This window comes from Poecilia reticulata, linkage group LG12 (genome assembly GCF_000633615.1).
Source record: "Poecilia reticulata strain Guanapo linkage group LG12, Guppy_female_1.0+MT, whole genome shotgun sequence".
Taxonomy (NCBI): Eukaryota; Metazoa; Chordata; class Actinopteri; order Cyprinodontiformes; family Poeciliidae; genus Poecilia; species Poecilia reticulata.
The window spans coordinates 16231204-16253412 of NC_024342.1; the positions used below are offsets into that span (position 1 = coordinate 16231204).

The 22209-nt window shown below is 39.1% G+C and overlaps 1 protein-coding gene across 2 annotated transcripts; it reads right to left on the reverse strand.

The window, feature by feature from the left end:
• Window positions 1–8398: 8398 nt before the first annotated feature.
• Window positions 8399–21861, reverse strand: ssh1b (slingshot protein phosphatase 1b). Of its 2 annotated transcripts, XM_008424197.2 has the most exons (15): window positions 21476–21861; window positions 20091–20128; window positions 15983–16083; window positions 14975–15039; window positions 14476–14597; window positions 14326–14394; window positions 14017–14082; window positions 12907–13101; window positions 12725–12818; window positions 12091–12219; window positions 11756–11802; window positions 11394–11540; window positions 11034–11234; window positions 9882–10518; window positions 8399–9149 (listed from the first exon to the last, which is right to left on the reverse strand). In XM_008424197.2, exons 1-15 carry the CDS (start codon window positions 21545–21547, stop codon window positions 8655–8657), a joined length of 2478 nt encoding a protein of 825 aa, XP_008422419.1. In that variant the 5' UTR covers window positions 21548–21861; the 3' UTR covers window positions 8399–8654. The 2 variants fall into 2 exon arrangements, with proteins under 2 accessions (XP_008422419.1, XP_008422418.1); XM_008424196.2 differs by lacking the exons at window positions 20091–20128; window positions 21476–21861 and adding an exon at window positions 17565–18034.
• Between the last annotated feature and the right edge of the window lie 348 nt (window positions 21862–22209).

Below are 22209 nucleotides of genomic sequence, written 5' to 3' on the forward strand. Positions count from 1 at the left end.
GGAGCTACAGAAAGGTCGCCGGGAATACGTGATTCGAGTCACAAAGGCTCTGACACATGAGGGGAATTGTGGTTTGACGAGCCTGTTTTAGCTGCAGACACGGTGGATGGTGCATGAGGGATTATAACAAGGGGAAAACAGCTCAACTGACTTTACTGTCAGGCGCTCCGAGTATTTTTAACTTACAAAGAAAGCACTAGACCTAAACAGAAAAGATCCCCAAAACAATGCAATACCAGTTAGTTTTGTTGAAATACCACTTAAACTCCATACAAAGTTGATTTAAAATTAACTTTGGGATGAATTTAATTGTCATTTTAGCAAAGATGATCCTGCTTTTTTTTTGGCTCTGGTTTTAACAGCTAGCATTGAAAGTTTTCCAGTGATTGAACAAAAGTAAATCAAAACATAAACAAAACGCATCTGTGGCTTGTTTTACTGATTTCTAAGCTATAAGAACCTCACTCTTTTTCCATGGGGGATTTATGTTTTACAAGGCTTTTAATGACTTTCTTCCTGCTACTTCTCTGCAAAGGTCAAAACTTGTGGCACGTCAGGGAGTTTCTGCATGTTGGCAGATTATTCCACCTGAGCTGTGTGTCTCTACAGCTCCCCCAGTTACTTTACGCCTCCAGGGTTTTTCTCTGATTCTTGTCCAGTCTGTCATTTTAAGTGGACGGCCAAATATCAGTGAGTATGTGACACTCTTTCCACTTGTGGACGATGGTTGGAACAATGCTTTTTGAGATTTTTATATACCATAATAATTCTTTAATCTTCAACACAACTTCATCCCTGACTTGTCTGGTATTTTCTTTGGCCTGCATTATGCTGTTTATTCTCTAAAGTTCTCTGAAAAATGTCTAAGACTTTCATAAAGCAGTTGTTTTTACTGTCATTTTATTTTACGTTTAATTTTGCTGAAACTTTTGCGGTAATTCAGATAGAGCACACTAAGTTTTTGCTACATGACAAAGTCAAAAGGCTCAAAAAGTGCCAATACTTTTGGAAGATAGTGTGGCTTTAATTTTTGCTAGTTAAATATTGGAATAAAGATATAGTATAATTGTATTCCCTGTCTTGACGATTATGGAAATGTACTGGATAAGGGTAAGTCAGATAAACTCAGAAAAGTCGGATCAGCAAAAGGGACTTTTTCTGACCGGAGTGTGGGAGTTCTGCCACATTTTATTCAACTTAAACTCCTCATATTCCCGTATCAGCTAACATGTTTTTACTGCAGCTCTGTTCATCTGGTGTGTTGGTGACGGCAGTTTAACAGCTTGACAGATGCGTGCTCTTGCGGCTTTAGTGCATCTGAAGCGTTATTTTGAGATGGATGTGTTAAAATGGCAGCAGTGGGAGGCATCCATGGTATTGGCTTGCGAAACCCCCTCCAGCCCCACTCCTTCTCTGTCTCTACGCCCATTTCCCATGTTTGTGTTTCTCATACTTTACAGTGCAAGCCAAAAGTTTATAAGAACCTTGTGACCAAGAGTACCCAAACTATTATCTTCGTCTTAGAAGAGGCCTTGTTTTCCAGTTGAAGAACTGACTCTACTGTCGGTAATAAACCAAAATTCAAATTGTTGGAGGTGATATTCAGATGTCTGATCAAGCTGCACAATAAAATTTACATGGAGACAAGCGGGATGTGCTATGACGTAAAGAGCTGCAAAAAGTGTTAGCAAAAACTCAAGAAATGTTTTTAATTAAGGTTCAGAGACGTGTTTATGTGTTCGTAAACCCCGTTTGCATATTTTACACTGATCTGGCCCTACTGTTTGTTTTATATGATGGCTATTCTATTACTATAGAAAAATAAACCAACCATTAACATTTAAGCCATAAACAGATAACACGTGAGCATTAAAACTAAAAGAAAAACCATTACGTGTCAATAACAGTGAGAGAATTTTTCACAAGTTATAACAGTGTTAGCAAAGAGTTTTATCAGCCAGAGAGATAATTCAATAACATGAACACTTACCTACGATGATGCTGCGCCTGACCGTCGTCCTTTGGGACTTTGGTCCATCTGGGAGATCACTCCTCCCGGAGTCACCTGCCCCGTTAGGTCAGCTGTACTTCATTTGACTAATTCAATAAAAGCGCCTGCTGCTCCTTGCATTTGACTAAAAGAGACAGTCAAAGCAGAAGCAGGCAGATTTGGTTTGTATCCTTGCTGGTGCTTTTTATCATTACTTTCTGAGCTTCTTTCATGACAGTTTCTCCTTTTTTCTCCAATGACATTCACCTGAAAGTTGCATTTGGGCACAATTGGTCTCAGTCAAGAGTTCTCTCTTGTCCAGTGTCAGTTTTATGAACAGCAGAAGTAATAGTAGGGTAAGAATAAGAAAACACCATTTTTTTTTTGCTGTCCAGCAATTAATTCACTCAGGAAGGAGGTTCTGGTTCACAAAGATAAATGTGTTTTGGTCTGAAATGTCGCAGAAAAGCAAAATAACCTATGATGACGCTTGGTAAGACTGGTGAAAAAAACTCCTTTACCAACACTGGATGAAAGACAACTCAGAAGAAGCCATTTCTCCAACAGCAACATAAAAAAGCACATAAACCGTGGTCTGGTGAAAGTAAACGTGAAGTGTTTAGCCACTATGGTGCAAATCAAGAGAAAAAGAAGGAGTGCTTTAAAAGCCTGAGAAAACCATTCCAGCTACAAAGTACGAGCGTTTTGAGGCATTTTGTTGCAGAAAGTACTGGTTCATTTTACAAAGTAGATGCTTTTATCAGGAATTAAATGGAAATATTTCAAGCCATCAGCAAGGAGTGTTTGTTCCATCGCCCTGATTTGAGTGTCATACTGTGAGGAAAAAAGGGAGTGTAAGAATATAGCCAAGAGGAACTCCACACGTACTTTTTTCTGTGTGATCCACTTGTTAAAAAAAAGTAAATTAAAAACAACACTCTCTGCATTTACAACAACTTATTGCTCAGATTTTACAGAAAAAATTATTTATTTCCATTATATACATCAGACTGGACAAAATGTAACAAAATGTAAAAAAAAAGAAAAGAAAAAAAAAGTGCGTACACCTGAACACTGATACAGTACACAGATAATCAGAAAACAAAAGGTGAACATTACATTAGCTTGCTCTCCAGGTGTTTTTTTTCTACATTTACCACTCATCTCAACCTCACATGCTTTGGGAAATACTTGTGCTCTGTACACTCAATAAATACAATTCCCCCTTTTTAAACTACAACACGCCCCACGGCCCTCACGGTTATGTCCGGCTCATAACGGATTGTCCTTTTTGATGCCTGCATTTGGCACTAATTGAACTGAAAATTAAATAAATACAAATTTTAAAAACCTAATTCACAACTGGAAAATATTTTCCAAAGTTACAATGATTGCAAACCATTTTTACTGTGCTAAAAACACAATAATTCACAAGTGCTTCTTGATACACGATAACACTATTGGCATTTTCTTTTTCTTAATGTTGTCATTAAGCTGATGTACCATAGAAGAAAGACTTGTCCAGACTGCAGCATCTCAAAGACAAACTCTTAATTTGTAACAATTTGATGCAGATGATTTCTCTTTGTCCAGCAAATAAATGTTCTTCAGCCAGCTACTGAACCGATGCAGCATACGGCAAGCTTTACGATAACAAATACAGTATAATTACAGGCTAATAATAGATGGAAGTCCATTAAGTATGCGAGTTATGAGGCAGAGGACGGCGTGTATGAGCATATATGTTTGCATACAATATTCATGTGCTGAGTTAAATGCCGCAGGAAGCATAAACTTTCAAAGAGTGAAGATAAATTAAAAGTTAAACGCATTTTCTGAAAACCCATCTGCAATCGCTGCGGTGCTTTACAACAGAACTGTGGCCACAGTTAAGGCACTTCAATACAAAAGGATATTTAAATGTGAGGCAAAAAGCAAAACAAATATGGCGTTGTAGTTTGAAGACAGAAGTAAAGCAGCTGTTAAGAGTCTAAGGTAATCAATAACTTATGAAGAAGGAGACTGATGCAGACAGAGCACCAGGTAGCTAAAACTGAAACTGAGCATATTCTAGATGGTAGCATAGTGGATATTTGAATTTAAGGCTCCTGAACAATTCAAATTTTTGATAATTAATACTAATTTTGTACCCATACATCACCATTTCATGCCTTCCTGCTTCCATTTTATACCCCTAAAGCATTGGATATCAGTTTATTGAACTGTTTTTCATGAATTATGGAGAGCTCAGAGCTCACTTGATTCAGTTTTAATAAAATATGTTCTGTACCTTTTATATTCCAATTCTTGTTTCAAATAATTGTGATTCTGATCTCTATTTTGGGACGGTCAGCACCTTTTGATTATGACCCCCAAATGAACCAGAATAACTTCAGCTGAAGGTCATTGTTTATTGGAGCCCTGTGATCCCGTCTCATTGCAGCAGAAAATCGGTCGTCGTAATGAGTACAAATTGTCCGGCTCTTTTTTTTAAAACACCAGAAAATGCTTTGCAAGAAACCACCACACCTGAAAAAGTACAACCATACCCAAATAGTCACCGAAATCTCACAGAAGTCTAAAAAAACCCCCAAAAAACAGAACATTGAGATATTAACAATTAAAGTAAAAACAACAATAGTATCCTAATTAAACAAAAACAAAAAATGACTATAAAAATCATAAAAAAAATAATAGCACCATGATGGGGCACAAACCTCATACTTCTGAGTGATAGATATACGTTTTATAAGTACCACCTGAATTTTATAAATAGACTCTCAGAGGCATTTTTTAAAAAAGAAATCAAAACAATCACACAGGCACATATCTACGATAAACGCAAAACAAGAAAATCTGAATTATTTAATATTACAGTGGACTACATGGTTGGCTAGATTTAAAACATCCCAGTGTAGTCCAGTTAAAGTAATATATTAATGAGTGAAATACGTGAAAATATATGGCACAAGGAAGGTAAGATGAAGCTTTTCAGGAAGTTGCAATTTGCAGCTTGACCACTAGATGTCAGAAAATCTATCCATCCATTTTCTTACACCCTTGTCCCTCAGTGGGGTCGGGAGGGTTGCTGGTGCCCATCTCCAGCTAGCATACCGGGCGAGAGGCGGGGTACACCCTGGACAGTTCGCCAATCCGTCGCAGGGCAATACAGAGACACATAGGACACACAACCATGCACACACACACTCACACCTAGGGGCAATTTGGAGAGGCCAATTAACCTGACAGTCATGTTTTTGGACTGTGGKAGGAAACCGGAGTACCTGGAGAAAACCCACGCATGCACAGGGAGAACATGCAAACTCCATGCAGAAAGACCGGAGACCGGAAATCGAACCCAGAACCTTCTTGCTGCAAGGCAACAGCTCTACCAACTGCACCACTGTGCAGCCGTCAGAAAATCTAAACAAAAGAAAAACTTGAGAATTTGATTAATAAGCTTATGCAATTCCAGTCTGCAAAATTATATAATAATTAGAATTGAATGATACTTTTAAATATAACAGTTTGACTCTTAAAAAATGCCAGAAATAAGTGTTAAAGATGCTCAGACAGTCATAGGACGGAACAAAACAGCTTGAGAAACACCCAAAGTATTATAATTTCATTAGAAGAGCAATCTCGCAGCTCTCTCAGATTCAGGTAAGACACACTGGGTACATTGTTTTCTTCTAAGATGTATACAAATTTGTAAAATAACACAAAAACAATGATTCTTTCAGTTCTTTCATTTCCCTGAAGTGCCCAAAATAGACAGAGCAAAGTAACAAACAAGTGCTTTTCCTGCACACAAGCAGGCATCATTCAGGCTCACCAGTAAAAAATACAAACAAAAAAAAACATACCATCAGCTACACAGAAACAACCTGAAGAGAAACTAATCGTGGCTCAACTTCCAATAAACTGGACAACTGTGAGTTGGACCAAAATAATCTTCAAAATAAAATTAGAAAGATTTAAACAAAACGGATTGGCCAGACGTTGAAACCTCCATGTGCCATAGACAATTCGGTTTTTAACAAAAGTAGCTTTTGCTATGAATATCAAATATTTTCCAGCTTTAAACAGAGTTAAAAGAAGATTACCATTTCTTTATGCGATATTTATATTCATTGAAGAGTGAAGGTAAGATTGACTGGATTTAAGAGCAATTATACATTTTTGACTGGTTGATGTGCAATTACAAACGGATCGCCCCCATAACCTCCAGAAACACCATCCCTATCAAATTTGGAAAACCGTATTTTAGTGTCGAGGCTAAACATATTTTTTTTCACAATCTTCATAGTTTTATTACACAAAGAATAAGATTCTGCACCTACAGGATCAGATTCAGCCTTGCAGTGGAGTTGCAAACACCACATTAATCACACCAAGGCTGTAAAGCCTGAGATATTTTTTCATTAAGTAAATATAATAAATTATGGTACTCAGAGCCAGGTGTGGGTGTGATGAGGTTGAATCCTTGGCTTGAAGTTCATGTTCCCAGTTCATCTGCAAATTATGTGCTTGCAAATCTCTTTATTGGTCAGGCGGATCAGCTAATCAGCTGCAGCTGAGGTGCCAAGGACACATAAAAAAATACTAAAAAAAAAAACTTAGGGAGGAAAAGGTTTTTTCCTTTGAAGCTACCAAATTATAGAAATTTGAAAGGTCTCTTCACTAGCCACTTGTTTAAATCTGCTCTAAAGACCCATCTCATTCCTTGAGCTTTAGCATAACATTGTTAATCTAAGTTTTGATTTTCTTTATGTCTGTCATGTTTCCTTCTTGCTAATTTTACTCGTACAATGTTCTGCTCTCAATTATTATTTTTATTCTGTTTTTTTTTATCATCTTAAGCTTGCTGTTCTTAAAATCCTGTATTAATAAAGTCAGCTTTGTTGCCACTATGAAAACGAGCAATGCATCCTCAAATCACTTAGGAAACTCTCGCTGCATACCTGATGCACTCCATTAGAGCTCTCAAAGAACTTGTGACACATTTTGGCTGTTCTTTAAAAGTCTAAATATTCAAATAAATAGGATGTGATTAACTACGATGCCTATTATTTGAGCCATGTCTTATAATTCTTTCTTTCAATTTTAAAGTGAGGACTGAGGGTACAATCTGATTCCAGGGGGGCAATACTTTCCCTCATTTACATGGAGGACTTCTAGAGTCTTTAGAGCTACTCATTTATAGGAAATAAAACCCTTATAGTGGATGTAATTTGTATAAATGGCACAGTTTTGTATCAAAAAGTAGAAAAACACACAAGATGTGGCCGAGGTATCAAGAAAACTTCGATATGGGAGGAAATAGTTAACAGTGATTCAGTCAAATTGTACCTCGAGGTCACTAACATTTCAGTCCATATACGACAAAATTTAATTTTAAATCAATGTGCTTTCAGTTGTTATTAAATAGCGTGACTCGTAGGTACAATATTAATACAAGCAAAAATGTAAAAACGAAGAAATGTAAAAAAACAAAAAAAAAACAAACATGTGTTTTGTAATTCTGCATGCTAAACTGAGCGCCTAAAGTAGATGATTCAATTAACTTTAATAGAAGAGGTCAGGCTTAACGATAAAAGAGAACTGGGAACAAAACAGTCCTTCACCAAAACAGTCTGAAAAGGGTGCAGTCCAATGACTCATGATTACATCCGTCTCTCAAGTTATTGTGAATACACACACAATGCAAAAAGCAGCTGCAGCAGCAACAATATCAGCAGGCAAGAGAATAACATGATGTGTGAGAACAGGCCCAAATGTAAATACTGTATTGAGCTCCCGCATGAGTACATACTGAATACTTTGAATATGATTGAAAACCTAGAGCATGCCGTTTGTGTTAAGATTAATGTGCAAAATTTGCCGTTTTGTATCCAGGCAGCAACATGAACTAGACCTAAAAACCTCTGCTGGAGGTATGATGGGTGCATCGCCACTGAAATGTGGTGAAACTGCATGTGTGCTGGGACTGGAAAGGGTACAGTGTTCCTATGAGGCTCTTAAACAGCTAATGACGGGCTAGGAAGCAGCTCTTCTCTCCTTACTTAGCCCCATCTATCCAGGTTTTGAAAACAGCCAGCTTCTACAAAAGGGCACTCTCTGTAAAGCCGCACATAGCTGCTAGACTGCAAAAAACACAAAATCTTTAGTGTTTTTGGTCAAGTTTCTAATGCAAATATCTTGGTGCACTTGAAATAAAACAAAACCAATTTGCCAATAACTTTTCAGCAAGATAAGAGCTTGTTTTAAGTCAATAATTCCTTAATATTAATAAAAAACGTATAGTGATATAATCTGCAAGTAGGACTAGTACTTAAAAAAACCCATTAAGGAGTTATTTACTTAAAACAGGCTCCTGTATCTTACTGAAACACTATTTGTAAATTAATTCTGTTTTATTTCAAGTGTAATAAGGTACTTCCACTAGAAACTAGACAAAACAAACAGCGTGTTTTTACAGTGTGCCGAGTTATTTTCTGAAGTTATGAGGCAAGGTTGAAACAGCAAAGGTCACTGCAGAGCTTCTGCCTTCCTGGTGCAACACCACAGCATCTAATATTCACAGCCATCACAGCAGCTGAGGCAGTGGTAAGCCAGCTCCTTCATGGAGAGGATGCATCGGTTTGGGACTAAGGCAGGGGACCTACTGGAAGCTTGCAATCTCAGCACCAAATTTGAGCCCGTCGGCTTCAGTCACATCGATGGCCTCGCTACTCTGCCTCGTGACCTCGTCCGGCAGATCTCCATTCTGCGGCTCCTCCATGTCCTCCGTCTCCACCGAGCTGCCGTCCGGAGGCGTTTCCTCACAGTTCATGGGTGAGAAAAGTTTTTGATGGTTGGCTTCAGGAGTGGATGTGCTACCGAGCGTGCAGCTGGAACATTGGTAGAAGTTAGTGCAGGGCTGGACCAAGTTAGACGGGATGACCACCGGGGTCGACAGAACCGGAGTTGACATAAAGTGTGTCCCCGGAGGATCTATGCATATGGAAGGTACGGTGCAGTGGCGGGAGGGATTAAGGCGGTGTGAACGGCCTCCTGCTGGGCGGTCGCAGCGCCGCCCTTGTGGTAGACGCATGCAATCTTTACAGGACTGATATGAAGGCTTCACTTTTAATGGGTTTCCTGCACTGGCACTGTCCTAAATTGATCAAAATTGAAACACAAACAGAGTAGAGTCAGTAACATAATTTTAAAAATAAAATAAAATGAAATCATAATACTGTCTTGTTGCCAAGACTGGTTTTAGCCAATTTCTAAGTTCACTTTAAAAACCATATGAAAAAAAAAATCAGACATTTCTTAGTATTCAGTATCTAACCCTTTGAAGACAATTTTAAGGTTTTACATCAGACTTTTATCTAATTCTTATCGTCTGACCTTTCTGTTAGTATCTGTGTAAAGATCAGGAGTCTGAGCACCAAAACCTAGAATACAATTACTAAGATTTTGCTTTTTTGCAGTGTACTAGCTAACACTAGTGAATTTATTTGAATTTTATCAATTCACACTTTAAAGGAACACATTCAAGAGACAAATTGTACAGTAATGTGTCTGACTTTATGAGTTACAGGCTTGCAGAATTACAACAAAGTTTCTATTGGCTTTTGGATGCGGTGAGAAACGTTTATCTATCCAAATTGGATGTTAGACTTCCCAGCTTTTTCTCTGAGGTGAGTTTAAACTGAGAAATTTTCAGCTCAGAGTAAAAACCAGATCCAAAATGGTAAAACATAATGGTTTGCTCAAATGAAAATCATCCTACTCCAGTCAATGAACAATTTCTAGATGCATTTCTGATTAGAATTGTATTTGAAACCTAAATAATATTTAAACTGACCACTTTATCAAGATAAACATTCAAATAACTCACATCAAAAGCTGCAGGACAGCTACGCTTGGCAGCCAGGCGGTTGCTGTTGTTGGTGTTCAGGTTGGCTAATCCCAGCTGGCTCTCCTCCTTCCCCTCAGCTTCCTCTCCCGTCTTCCTCCCATCCAAACTCCCGGCTGTCTGAGCCAAGGCCGCCATCTCTTCTTCCTCCTTCTTGGCCTCTTCCTCGTCCTCTTCCTCCAGAGTGCTGAATTCCAGCCTCAGCCTCATGTCCTCCATCGGGTCGAGGCGGCTGCAGGTCTGCGCAGCGGTGCCCTCGCTGGGCAGAGTCAGGTGGGCCATGGGGAAACCCTCGTCCTCCAGCAGGGCGTCTCTCTCCACATCCTCTATTTCGATAAAAACTCTCTCCATGCCCAGCAGAGGAGGCCCCCGCACCGGCGTGGACGGCTCGCTGTCGAGTGCAGAGTCCGATAGACGTCTGAAGTAATAGTTGTAGTTGAGAGAGTCTAAGGGCTCCATCTCCAGACCCCTGCATGGCGACGCTCCGCAGCCTCCCCAGGCCTCTTCCCCTCTGAGCACCGGCGTCTCCTCTCCACCCGTACTGTGACCCGATGCTTGCAGATCGTCTGAACCTTCCTCGTCTGTGTCAGGCCGCCACAGCTTGTTGTGACGCTGTTTACTGTGAACATGAAATAAGTTCCGCTTCAAAATATGTGCCAGACTCTATCAAGGCTTCCACTCATTTTCATGTTAAAATTACATTCGTTTATAGAGTTTTCAATGCCAGTTTTTACACATTTACTCTGAATTTATGGAAGATATAACAGAGGAGAACCATAAAAAACAGGAAGGATGAAAAATAAACAAATGCAAGGAAGGAAAAAGTGACCATTGGACAGAGAGGTCAATGGGTGGATGAATGGTTGAAAATAAAGACATTCAGTGGACGGATGTGTGAATATATGGACAATTTTGAAGTAAGGATGGAAAGAAGGAAAGGAGGAAAGAAGGAGGTAAGAGAGAAGTAAAGAGAGAACTAAATTTTCGTATCTGTGCGCCCCTAATTAAAATGTAGATGAATGACAAAAGAAAATGGAATAAACACACTTAAGTTATCTAATTTCCATTAAGGCAAATCTGCCAAAAAGCCTTTCGTCTTATTGGATCCATGCATAAAAATCTAGATCAGCTGACCTGGCGTCGAGGATTCCCTCATACTCCGCCAGCTGCCGCATGAAACCAGCATTTGGCTGAGCTATGCCCCTCTTCTGCTTGATGTAGTTGTACGCTTTCTCCAGAGACCAGCCGTATTCCTTCATGGCGTAGGCAATAACTGTGGAGGCAGAGCGGCTCACACCCATCTTACAGTGCACCAGGCACTTTGAGTTATTCTTCCTAATTCAAACAAAAGAAGGAAAAAAAATTACTTCTACTTCAAGTAATCTTCTCTCCACTAGACACTCATAATACGCCTCCTGTTCTTGACATGGTGTTTATTTTGGACAAATCCTCTCTAAGCGATGTCAGATTCTTGTTTATGTGAAGAGCTCTCACTTGGCTTTGACAATAAAGTTGTAGGTATCGTTCCAGTGGGCCAGCAGGTCAGTGGCGTCCTCGTCGTACACGCGGACGTTGTGATAGGAAAACATCCCTGGGAAGAAGTTGTCAATCTCTCTCGTGACGTTCAGAATGTAACCGACTCTGCAAAAGGAAGCATATGGAGTTGTGTTCTTTAATCTGTAACCCGAGGTTGCTGACGCGAACACAGTGTCAAAGATGGGAATTATGTTTTATGCATTTTTTTTTTGCTTCAGCTTTTAAATGGAGTAAAACAACATATTCAAGATTTTATCATGAAAAATCTTGAATATACTGATGCATCTCATCCAGTTTCAAATGATGAATGAACTGCTAACCCGCAGTTTTGCAGTTCTTCCAGGTTGGAGGCGTTCCACTCAGAACCCTACAAGGACACAAGGCACAGATATCCATGTTTTTATAACCTTCTACTGCTATTCAGAGGTGCAAGAGGCTAAAGGATAAGTAAAAACAGAAGAACACGTGTAAGAAATTTCAAATAAATAATTACTAAGTGTAATCAAAGGTTCAATTATTTATCCTAAAGCTAACAGAAATTATGTGACGTCACCTTTTGTTTGGACATGTGGCTGCTGACAATTCAACTCAACCATGAAAGCAGCAGCAACCAAAAACGGTCGCTAAAATGAAACGAAGCAAAAAACGGACTCACCAAATAAACGTGGTCGAAGATGAGAGTAGCTTTGTCCATCTGACCCAGGATCAGGAGCATCTCGTTGTCGATGAACTCCTTGTACTCTTTGAGGTTGCAGCTCATATGCTGCTCCAGCTCGTTACGGATCTGAAGAAGAGGAGCTCATTACTGTGCTGTACTATGCCAGATTATTTTCACATTTTTCACTGTAAAACTCCACAAATATGCAGTCACTTTGATAAACACACAGTTGTGACCAGATAATTACATACATAATAAAAAAAAAAAAAATTTTCTCACTGTCAAATGTTTTAACGTATGATCAGATACGATGAACAAAACTGCTAAGTGCCAGAATAATGACTTACCAAATACCAACAAAACTATTCCTTTTGACAACTTGGAAAAGTCCAGATCATGGTGTCAGGGTTTTAATTTATTAGAGGAACGTTTCCTTGTGTGACATCACAGTCGAACTAAATCAACCAAGATAGGAGAGAAAGAAATGTGGACCACCGATCGTCTGCTTCGTCCTCGGCACCCAAAACGTTCGATACATCTCATCCAGTTTCAAATGTAAAGTAACAATTTTTGCCAAAAAGCCAATGACGCAAAACGTTTCACACCGTTCGGGTTTAAACCCGGCACAAACCTCCTTTGACGTGATGTTCTCCAAGTCTTGAAACATCATGATGTTGCGAAGTTTGGACTTGATAAGACACTCTGTTCTTTCTCGCTCCGTCGGTCTAAAAAGCAAGTTATACCATAAACTATAAATATTTAAAACAGGGACAACAAAAGGACAATTAAACCTAAAAGCTTGTAGGCTCTTACCCATCGACGAACATGTTGGGGGAATCGGACCGGGTGGACTCCAGGTCGGTCATTGCGTTCCACTCATTGATGAAGCTTTGCTCCGAGGTGATGCAGCTCTCATAGAACGCCATCCACGTAAGAGCAATGCCACCTGGGAAGTAGTTGAATCGGCGGGCCACTTCGCACGCCTTGTGGAGGACCTGCAGGGCAGACCTGTGGGCATAAAGGCAGCTTGGTCATCCAGTCAGAATAATGTGTAGTGAGATAACTAACAGCGAAGAAGAAACCTGCTTCTAGGGTGGAAAAAAAAACAAAAAAAAAAACTAAAACACTATTTATTGTTATTTTTACAACTGACCAGCAGGTGGCATCTGACATGTTTACAATTATAATAAAATTATTTAACAGAAATAAAATATTTGGGTGAAGTTAAAGCTAATATTTTCTCAACAGAGTGTGAAATTTCAGAGACTGAAAACAGGTCCACAGCATCATACATCCTCTACCATACTTAACAGTGTTCATGAGGTGATTTATGCCACATATTCATAATTTATTCATTAAATGTTTGCAATTCTGAAAACTTCAGTGTGAGATTAGGGAACTGAAATGAACATTTCATTCATTTTAAGTCATTTTAGACATGTCTCTATTTTAAAATCTGTGTGCTCTGAAGTTTTCCTAGTTCATTTCCAAGAGAAAATGGGGAAAGTTAAAACAATGTAACACTATGCAAATTTAAAACATCCAATTTCTAGTTCACCCACTAATAAATGCAGGTAACGCTCAAAACTTAAGCAACAGAAGAAATAAATTAAACCCACAAGGACAATAATTATTCAGAGCTTTGATATGATTTTTTCATATTGATATATGCATCATTGTTGCTTGAAATATGTTTGTCATCCAACAATTGAATAGTAGAAAATTATCTATTTTGTAATAGCAGAAAAGAAAATACAGTTCTATTTGGGTCCTTGATGATGCGATTTTAGAGCTTATGAAGTTCTGAATAACTGTATTGACTGTATTTTCCGTTTTTATTCTCTGTTGCTCTGAAGACGTAACAATGTATTGTTAAATTGCTGCCATAAATTTAAGCAGAAACCAAATATTGCATCTACTTACCACATAGCCTGCACAGAAACAGGCTTGAAGACATGTGACTGGCCTGCTGTGTTCACACTGAAGCCTCTGGTGAGGAAGAAAAGGAGGGAAAAGGATCTGTTTTAGGTTAAAAAGCGGGACAGTATCCATTTAGTGGGCCCAAGCGGTGGAACATTCCTCCAGCATATGTAGGCAATGTTACCAGGTCAGCAAGAATCGTTCTTTTGTGTAGTTCACTTTTTTTGACACTAGGAGGCAGCATGTCACCATGTGACCCCAAACAGACACACTACATGCGTGAAAGAAAGACTCATCAGTAACCCATCTTACCCATCTCCGTCTAGATGAATGTTGGTGTCACTCCACAGAGGCAAGACCATCCCAATGGAGCAGTTTTTACTGGAAATTAGCAGAATATAATTTCAGAAAATCAAATAATCTGAAAGTACACAGAAAGCAGCGGCTTGAAAGAGAGAATACCTGTCCTTGTCTGGAAAATCCATTCCCAAAACAATGTTTTCTTCCGTGTCTTGATGGCCGCTAGTGTAGATAACAACCATGTAACGCACGCGCTCTGACCATCCGCTTTCCAAACGCACAGCCTGGGGGACGAAAGGAGAATATTTGGTGATAAAAAAAAAAAAAAAACCTATTTCAGTAAAGACGTAACAGAACAGCACTGTGGAGATATTTTAACTTTAATCCAACGATAAAAATAGTAACAACTTAGAAAGGACTTGAAGTTGTTGTTCAAAGCAGGTCTGGATTATTATTTGGGTCAGATCTGCCATCTGTGCTTTCTGTTGAAATAGCCTAAAATATGAATCATCTGCAGTGTGCAGTGCTTAACATCTCATCCTTATCATAAGTTCCCCACAATGGATGTTTAATATGTGTATATTTTAAATGTGTTTCAGTGATGTTAGAGCTCTACATGAATGTAATGATGTTTATGTTTACAGAAGAACAAAAAGCTGACCAGCTTGATGCGATCTTCAGACCGCAGGATCTTGAACATCACCTGCAGATGTTGAGGTAAATCACCTGAAAAGGAAGCATTAACATAAAAGATAACTAGCGCAAATACAAAATGCAGTTCTCAAATTATAGTTTTATTTATTAAGGGAAAGAGATTCATGAACAGATGCGGAACAAAGTAAGCGGGCAAACCTTTCTAGGTGAAAAACAAACAAACCAAAATTACCCCAGGAGGATATTGACGACACATACAGAACGTCACAGAAGAACCCAGAAAATCATCAGAGCACTGCAGGCCTCACTGCCTCACAATTCAACAATAAGAAAGAGAGATGGGGTAAAAATAGCATCCAAGGCAGCATTTCAAGGTGAAAACTATCGCTGATCAAAATCAGCACAAAGGTCCTTCTCAAATGATCCCAAATAATCTGCTACCAAGCAGAAAAAGCTGAGGAAGAATGCACAGCCATCAATTTGTGAACTTGAGCACAAAGACACTTGGATTATGCAGCAGAGCAATAATTTAAAACACACTAGCAAAACTGGCTCAAAATCCAAAGCGAGGGTTTTCAAGTGGCCTACTTAAATCCAATTGCAATTCTGTGGCACAACCTTAAACAGGCAGTTCATATGAAGAAAAAAAAAGTGTCCAGTGTTGCTGAATTGAAACAACTGCATGTGCAAGGAAGAGTGGGTCAAAGTTCCTCACGTATGATGTAAGAGACTCATCATCAGCAATCACTAATGTTTAATACCAGTTTTTACCTGTGTGGGCATGAAAGCATGTTTTCAGGGTTAGGGGGTAATTACATTTCCACAAAGGGCCGAGCTGCTTTGTATAAATAACTGAAATCATCATTTGATTAAACAGATTTTGGTTCATTGATGCTATGAAACATTTCAGATGTGACACAAAAAGCAATAAACTTTTCCCCAAACACCGCAGAAAAATATGGTTTAGCATTGAGCATTTGGAGTGTCAAAGATTTTGGTGTCTATTTCTTCCTACCTGCATGTTTGTGGTGCGTCGGAGTCTTTGGTCCCTGTGCGTTGCCGCCCTGCTGGAGGAAGAGGGCAGCTCCTTTGACCATGAAGAAGCTTTCACTAATGCTGGAAAAAAAAGCAAAACAAAAGGTCTAGATCGGTCTGACAAAGGACATCAACACAGGTAGTGGCAACAGAAACGGTGAGGGCAACATAAGAGTGTTGCGTTTGCTCCAGTAATGATAAGCTTTACTCAATAATAGAGTGAATCCAGTTTAATGTCCATAAGATGGAAGAAAATTGAGTGTCGGTACAACAAGCTGTTTCCTTTTAAAATAGCTTTTTTCTCTCTTCATCTCTTAAATGAAGCTAGAAGAAACGTATAACAACAAATAGTAAATCTCTATTTGCCGACTCATTAAAGTATTATATACCCACTTGTTAAAGGAGCTTTAAAAACCTCCTTGCACCCTCACTGGGCAGGATTTTGCTAAATGAAACTCAGGTGAGTCCCAATCCAGCATTTAGGACATGTTGCATGTTTCACATGTCTTTTGCAGATCACAATGCCAAAAGAAGAACTTCAAACCGTAACGCAAAGGCATCAGAAAGAGAGCTTTAGCCCAGTACAGAGTTTGGCTTTGTTCCACCACTTATTTATTTTCCTCTTTCAACCAAAAGCCCACAAAGCCTGGTATGTCTGAGTGGGAACATGACAAGGCCTTTTGTTTCAGCTCTGCTGCTACTGTCATTTGATGAGTTGGCAGCAAAAAAAAAAGAAAAAAAAGGAAAAAAGAAGTCCGAGGCTTGATTTGCTGAACCAACATAATACTAGAAACAATCATTTATTAAAAAACAAAAGAACATGAAGACTGTCAGCTGGATTTTTAAACAAATTGACACTGACAATATAAAGTAAAAACAGAGCTAGTTAATGATATGCAAAGTTTATAGAAAGGGGTTTTAAAGAAATAAATTCATAATTGGAGTGCATCTCAGTTGATGACAAGGCAGAAGAATTGACCTGATCAAATGGGAAGATGATCAACTTTAACAGCTTTTATCATATTCTGAAGTTTTTATTTTTACTTTTATTTGATTTTAAGAGGTTCAGCATCATGATTGATGCTCTGTGCATTGCAGAGCAAATGGTGATAACGACAAACATCTTCAGAACCGAAATGTATCCGTTTATGTTCCTGTATGAAATTTTCCATATGTGCATATTCGCTACCTAGAATAAAAGGTGGACATATTCTACTTGTATGCCGCTGATAACATATTTTTTAATTGTTGCAAAGCTTTTCTGGAAAACCACACATTAGTCACACACAAGAGACCAACATGGTTTGGGAAATGGAAAGAGAAACAAGTAAAAAACTTCTGATAAAAACATGCAAAGAGCTGCTTTCAGATCACGCTGAAGGATTAGACAAAAACCTGCCTCTTTGCAAACAAACTATGAAAAGATGAGGAATGTGCTTAAACAGTACCGTAACTGAAAGACTTAAAACTGAGAACTATTAGTAAATCGACCAGATGAAACTCTCATGTCTCAAGCTCGACACGAGCCCACTCCGCTACGTTTTGCTGCTCCGAGAACTTACATGCGACAAATCTCCCTCCGAGTCACAGACGCTGTCTCCACAAGGTGAGGCAGCTCTTTGAAAATAGCTCCATGTGAAGACTTCACAACCAGATGCATCCTGCTGGTTTTAATGTTTTCAGTCACTTCGGAGAAGTTCAAGCTCGCCCAAAAGGCGCCCCTCATGTCCACCCTGGTGTCCATGTCCTGCAGCCGCACGTTCCTCTAACTGGATTTAGCCTAACTTGGTTCGACTCATTCCGTCTTCCACATCCTTCATCTTCTCCTTTCCTTCCACCTCACGCTTCTTCCATGGCCGTGCTGCCGGCTTCCCTTCGCAGCATGTGATTCGGCAATCAGCTCTCGCGGTGCAACGCTCTGCAACAATGCGCTTCATTCATGCGAGTGTGTGCAGGCGGGTGGGAACGTCTCATGTTTGACACGCAAGAATCAAGGCTTCGCGCCGACGATGAATCACGGAACATGACGGGGCTTTTTTCAGCCTACAAATCCAACACAAAGGCAAGAGTGTTCAGCAAAGCTTTGCTGACACATGCCTTGACTTCTGTGACGTTGGTTGGAGAAAGAAAAGCCTTGTTTCTGAGCGGGGACAAAAGTTTATGCACTTTGTTATGCAAGGGCATGAGAAACTGTTTTTTTTTAAAATTTATTTAATCTATTTTTTCACCTGCTTTGTTTGTGAGAACCACGGGGGAAAATTAAGTATTGAATAGGCAGGAAGAAATGCAATACAGGATAAAGTCTAGCAAAAAAAGTTAAACTCTCTTCTCACAGCGTTGTTCAATGTTAACTTGTGTCTGACACATCGTCACAATAACAGGACAAAAAGTAAAACCTAATTTAAAGACTTTGTGGATCAGGACATGGATAATTACGTGGCATTTCCCAGGTCCTAAAACAAACCTCTACTGTATAAAAGCAAAAAAAATACTCCAAATATAATATGATAATAACAACACTTGACTGACTGGTCTCCAGAAAATGTGACCACCTCTATAAAACCAAGATTTTGACAGTTTGTTGGTGTTAAGGCTGCAGGTGCATGAAAACGCAAAGTCATGGCGCAAATACTTCAGTACAGACATTAGAGAAGCCACTATTTGTGTAAATCAAACTGTACCGTACAACGCAAAGTTCGTTACTCAACGGGAAAACGCATGCAACACAGCTGGGTGTCACAGCAAAATTCCCCATAATTCTAACTGAGAAGTGACCAGTAATTATGTTTTGGAGCAGTCCAGTCAGAGTATCCACTTGAATCTGACAGAGAAGCCAAAACACAGCATATCAACACAAATATCACTAACAAAAAAACTTTTTGGCCTTTTTCCTGTCCAACAATTAATGAATGAAGTCCAAAAACCTTAACAGAACCAAGACAATAGCACCACAAGCAGCATCCAATTATCATGGATGCTTTGTTGTGTCAAAGTATGAAAAAAAAGTTCAATTTGTTTAGTAAAATTCTTCAGCCTTTATTTTTAGCCCTAAGATCAGAGATCTTCATGTCTGTCCACATTTTATGACTTCAACCGATCTTAAAATAGATTCAATTTGTTATTTTTTCCCCTCTGATCTGCTATTTTGTCTCTGTCATGACAAAACCAAACCAGCTTTTTGGAGGGAGTAAGTAAAAATAAAAAAGGACAGCGTAAGCTTTTTTTTTTTTTTTTTTTTTTTTTAAAGATACCTTGCAGATGAATAAAACAAGGATTTAACCAACCAACCATGTAAATTCTCAGAGCTGACGATGTATTTCAGGGTTTTAAAAAAAATAATCATGAGACTGAGGAAACATACAGTCATCTTCATTAAATTTGAATATATGTCCTGATGAGTCTCGTTTGTCCGATTAAAAACATATTTTGAAAAGAACAACCCTTAAGCAGGAGTTGTATACATGTATGGGTCTGCATGTATGCAGACCCATACATGTATGCAGACATGTATGGGTCTGTACCACCCTGCTAGACTGTCACAGCTACAAGCAGGAACACGGCTAATGCAACAGCTTATTTTCATTAAGCCCACACATCTGTTTTTAAAAATACTTGTTTATTGGTCTGATGCAATACTCTAATTTTAACATCTGGATTAAGATGACTAAAGGTGTCAAATAATATTAAACTTCATTTAATGGATCTGCATACATGTCTGGTCTGTACCACCCTGCTAGACTGTCACAGCTACAAGCAGGAGCACGGCTAATGCAACAGCTACAAACAGTGTAGCCATGGAAACCAGAAATCAAAAGCCACACAATGAATACTACCAAACCCGTGCAATGCTGTATTATTTTTGACAGACTGCGTCTCTTTACACAGAGGCAGAATGAAATGCTTGACGCTGGAGTCAAAGTTCAGTCCGGACTGAAAACAGATGTTAAAAGATCTAAATTCCAAGAAAATACCAGAGAGGCTTCAGAAAAGCTCCGAAAGATGCACAATGTTCAGATCCATGCCTGGACAGGGATGTTGTAAAACTTCAGGATAATGTAACCGATTAATTCATTAAGATTAAGTCTTACCTCTGATTATTTTTCCTGTCATCATCACTTCCGAAATCCTGAAAGAAAGAAAAAAAGAAAGTGCTGATTTTCAAATCGTACAGCAGCTGTGAGCGAAATGTTTTAGATCGACTTGGAAATACGGGTCATTCTCCAAGAAGGTCGCTTACCTTTGCATACCTCCGAGTTCATTTTACCTAATAATCAACTTTTTAAAAAATACATATATTAAAGATTGGACTGCTCCTGTCGTTTTAAGAAGTTAATTTAGATTAATTAATTATTTAAGAAAAACAGTTATTCAAGATGTAATCAGCGTAGTGTTTGTAAAAAAATATCTTTTATAATTATTGCAGTCGTTTTGAGAAAATTAAGTCTATTTCTCCAAAACGTAAAAAAAGCAATCAAAAATATCACAATTTAAGTTTTTCCTAATGCTATTCTTAACCACTCTGCTTAAAAAAATTAAAAATTAAAAATTAAATCTGATTTGAAGAAAAACAGTAGTATCAACAAATGTTGATACTACTTAAATTAGCTCATTGGTTCTCAGTTGAAATATTTTTAAAATATTAAGCACAGATAGGAGCGAACTTTAAAATAAAAAGTTAAATAGTTTTGTTTTTCTAAACGTTCACATTAAGTGATTTCTGACTAACACGGCTTGCTGTAGCGCCATCTGCTGGTCAGTTATCTAACGTTTTATAAACTCAGAAAGCGGATATCTATTTTTTTTCTCTCTCATTACAGAATTGAAAGCCAAAGAAAAGAAAATGTGAGATGAAGAATTAGTGATGAAGAAAGTACGCAGCTTTGTCTTGCAACTCAGAAAATACATTTGTTTTTAATGTGCATAATAACAAAAGCAGCAGTTGCAATCTGCAAATAAGGGATAAAAAACAGTCAGAAAATGGCTGGCTTGTGTGGTTTTGTATAGGATATTGTTATCCCGGCAAAGCCACGTGTTGTGCCCTTAAATCAGCTGCCATACCATAACAGAGTTGTTTTAGTGAGTTTTTATTGTATCACTTAAAGATCACGGGTCAATCCAACAGTCTGTGGACTAAACTGTGTAAAAAGACTGCCACTCTGCCAAAATTACAAAAGCTGTGAGAACACAAATCCCAGTAAACAAGCAGAGAGAGCAACCTCTGAGTGCAAAATGAGCACTTTGACTTGACAGCTAAACCCTGAACGGCTCCCCCTCCCCCTCCCCCTCTGCAGGATTTTGTTTACAAATCCGCTGCAAAAGCTGCAACAAACTAGCGGGGGAAAAAAAAACCCTGTCGAGTGCACAAAACACACAGGCGAGGGTGACTTGCAGGATATTAGTCGCCACACAACTAAATCGGTTCGTGCAGGAGCGTTTCTTCACACAAATCCCGATCCCCGGCTTTCCCACTCACCTCCCCCGCGCTGCTGCTGGCCGAGGATGCCGCACTAGGGGTGGGAGATCGCTGCAGAGTCACCAGGGCCATGGCTGGTGGACTGCGGCGGCCGTGGAGGGCAGCAGAGGAGCAGGGAAGGGAGGGGAGAAGGATGCGCCGCTGCTTCTGCCTCTGTTACCGGGTAGAAAATAATGCCTAGTCAGACCCTCTCATCCAGCGGCACCTGACTCCAAGGAAGCCCGCTGCGCGTCTCCTCCGCGGCTCCTGGGGTCCTCATGAGCGTGAGGTGGGGCGAGACGTCCCGTGTTTGGCTCCAGCCAGCGGTCCCAGAGATTTTCACGGCAGACAGACAAACAAAACACGCTGCAGGTAGCAAAGCGGAGCAGAAATGACATGCAGCTTTAACGGCCGCCTCTGATTGGCTGGCCTAGTTCGCGTGCGGGCTGTCATTGGGCCAATGTTGTCAAGGTGACAGACCAGACTAGGAACTCCCACACCATGCTGTTATTCTGCGAAATAAATATTATTCAAGTCGTTCTTTTTTTAAATATGAAATTATGATATAAATTATATAACACAAATTAAATAAATTATAAAATAAAACTCATGCGAATAACTTTTTAATAAAATTATTGAGATCATAAAATGATGGTGACAAAATGTATTTAAATATTAAAACAAATATAATATTAAATATTTACATTTCTGGAATCTCAGTAAAATATTTGTGTTTCATTAACCCAAAGAACAAG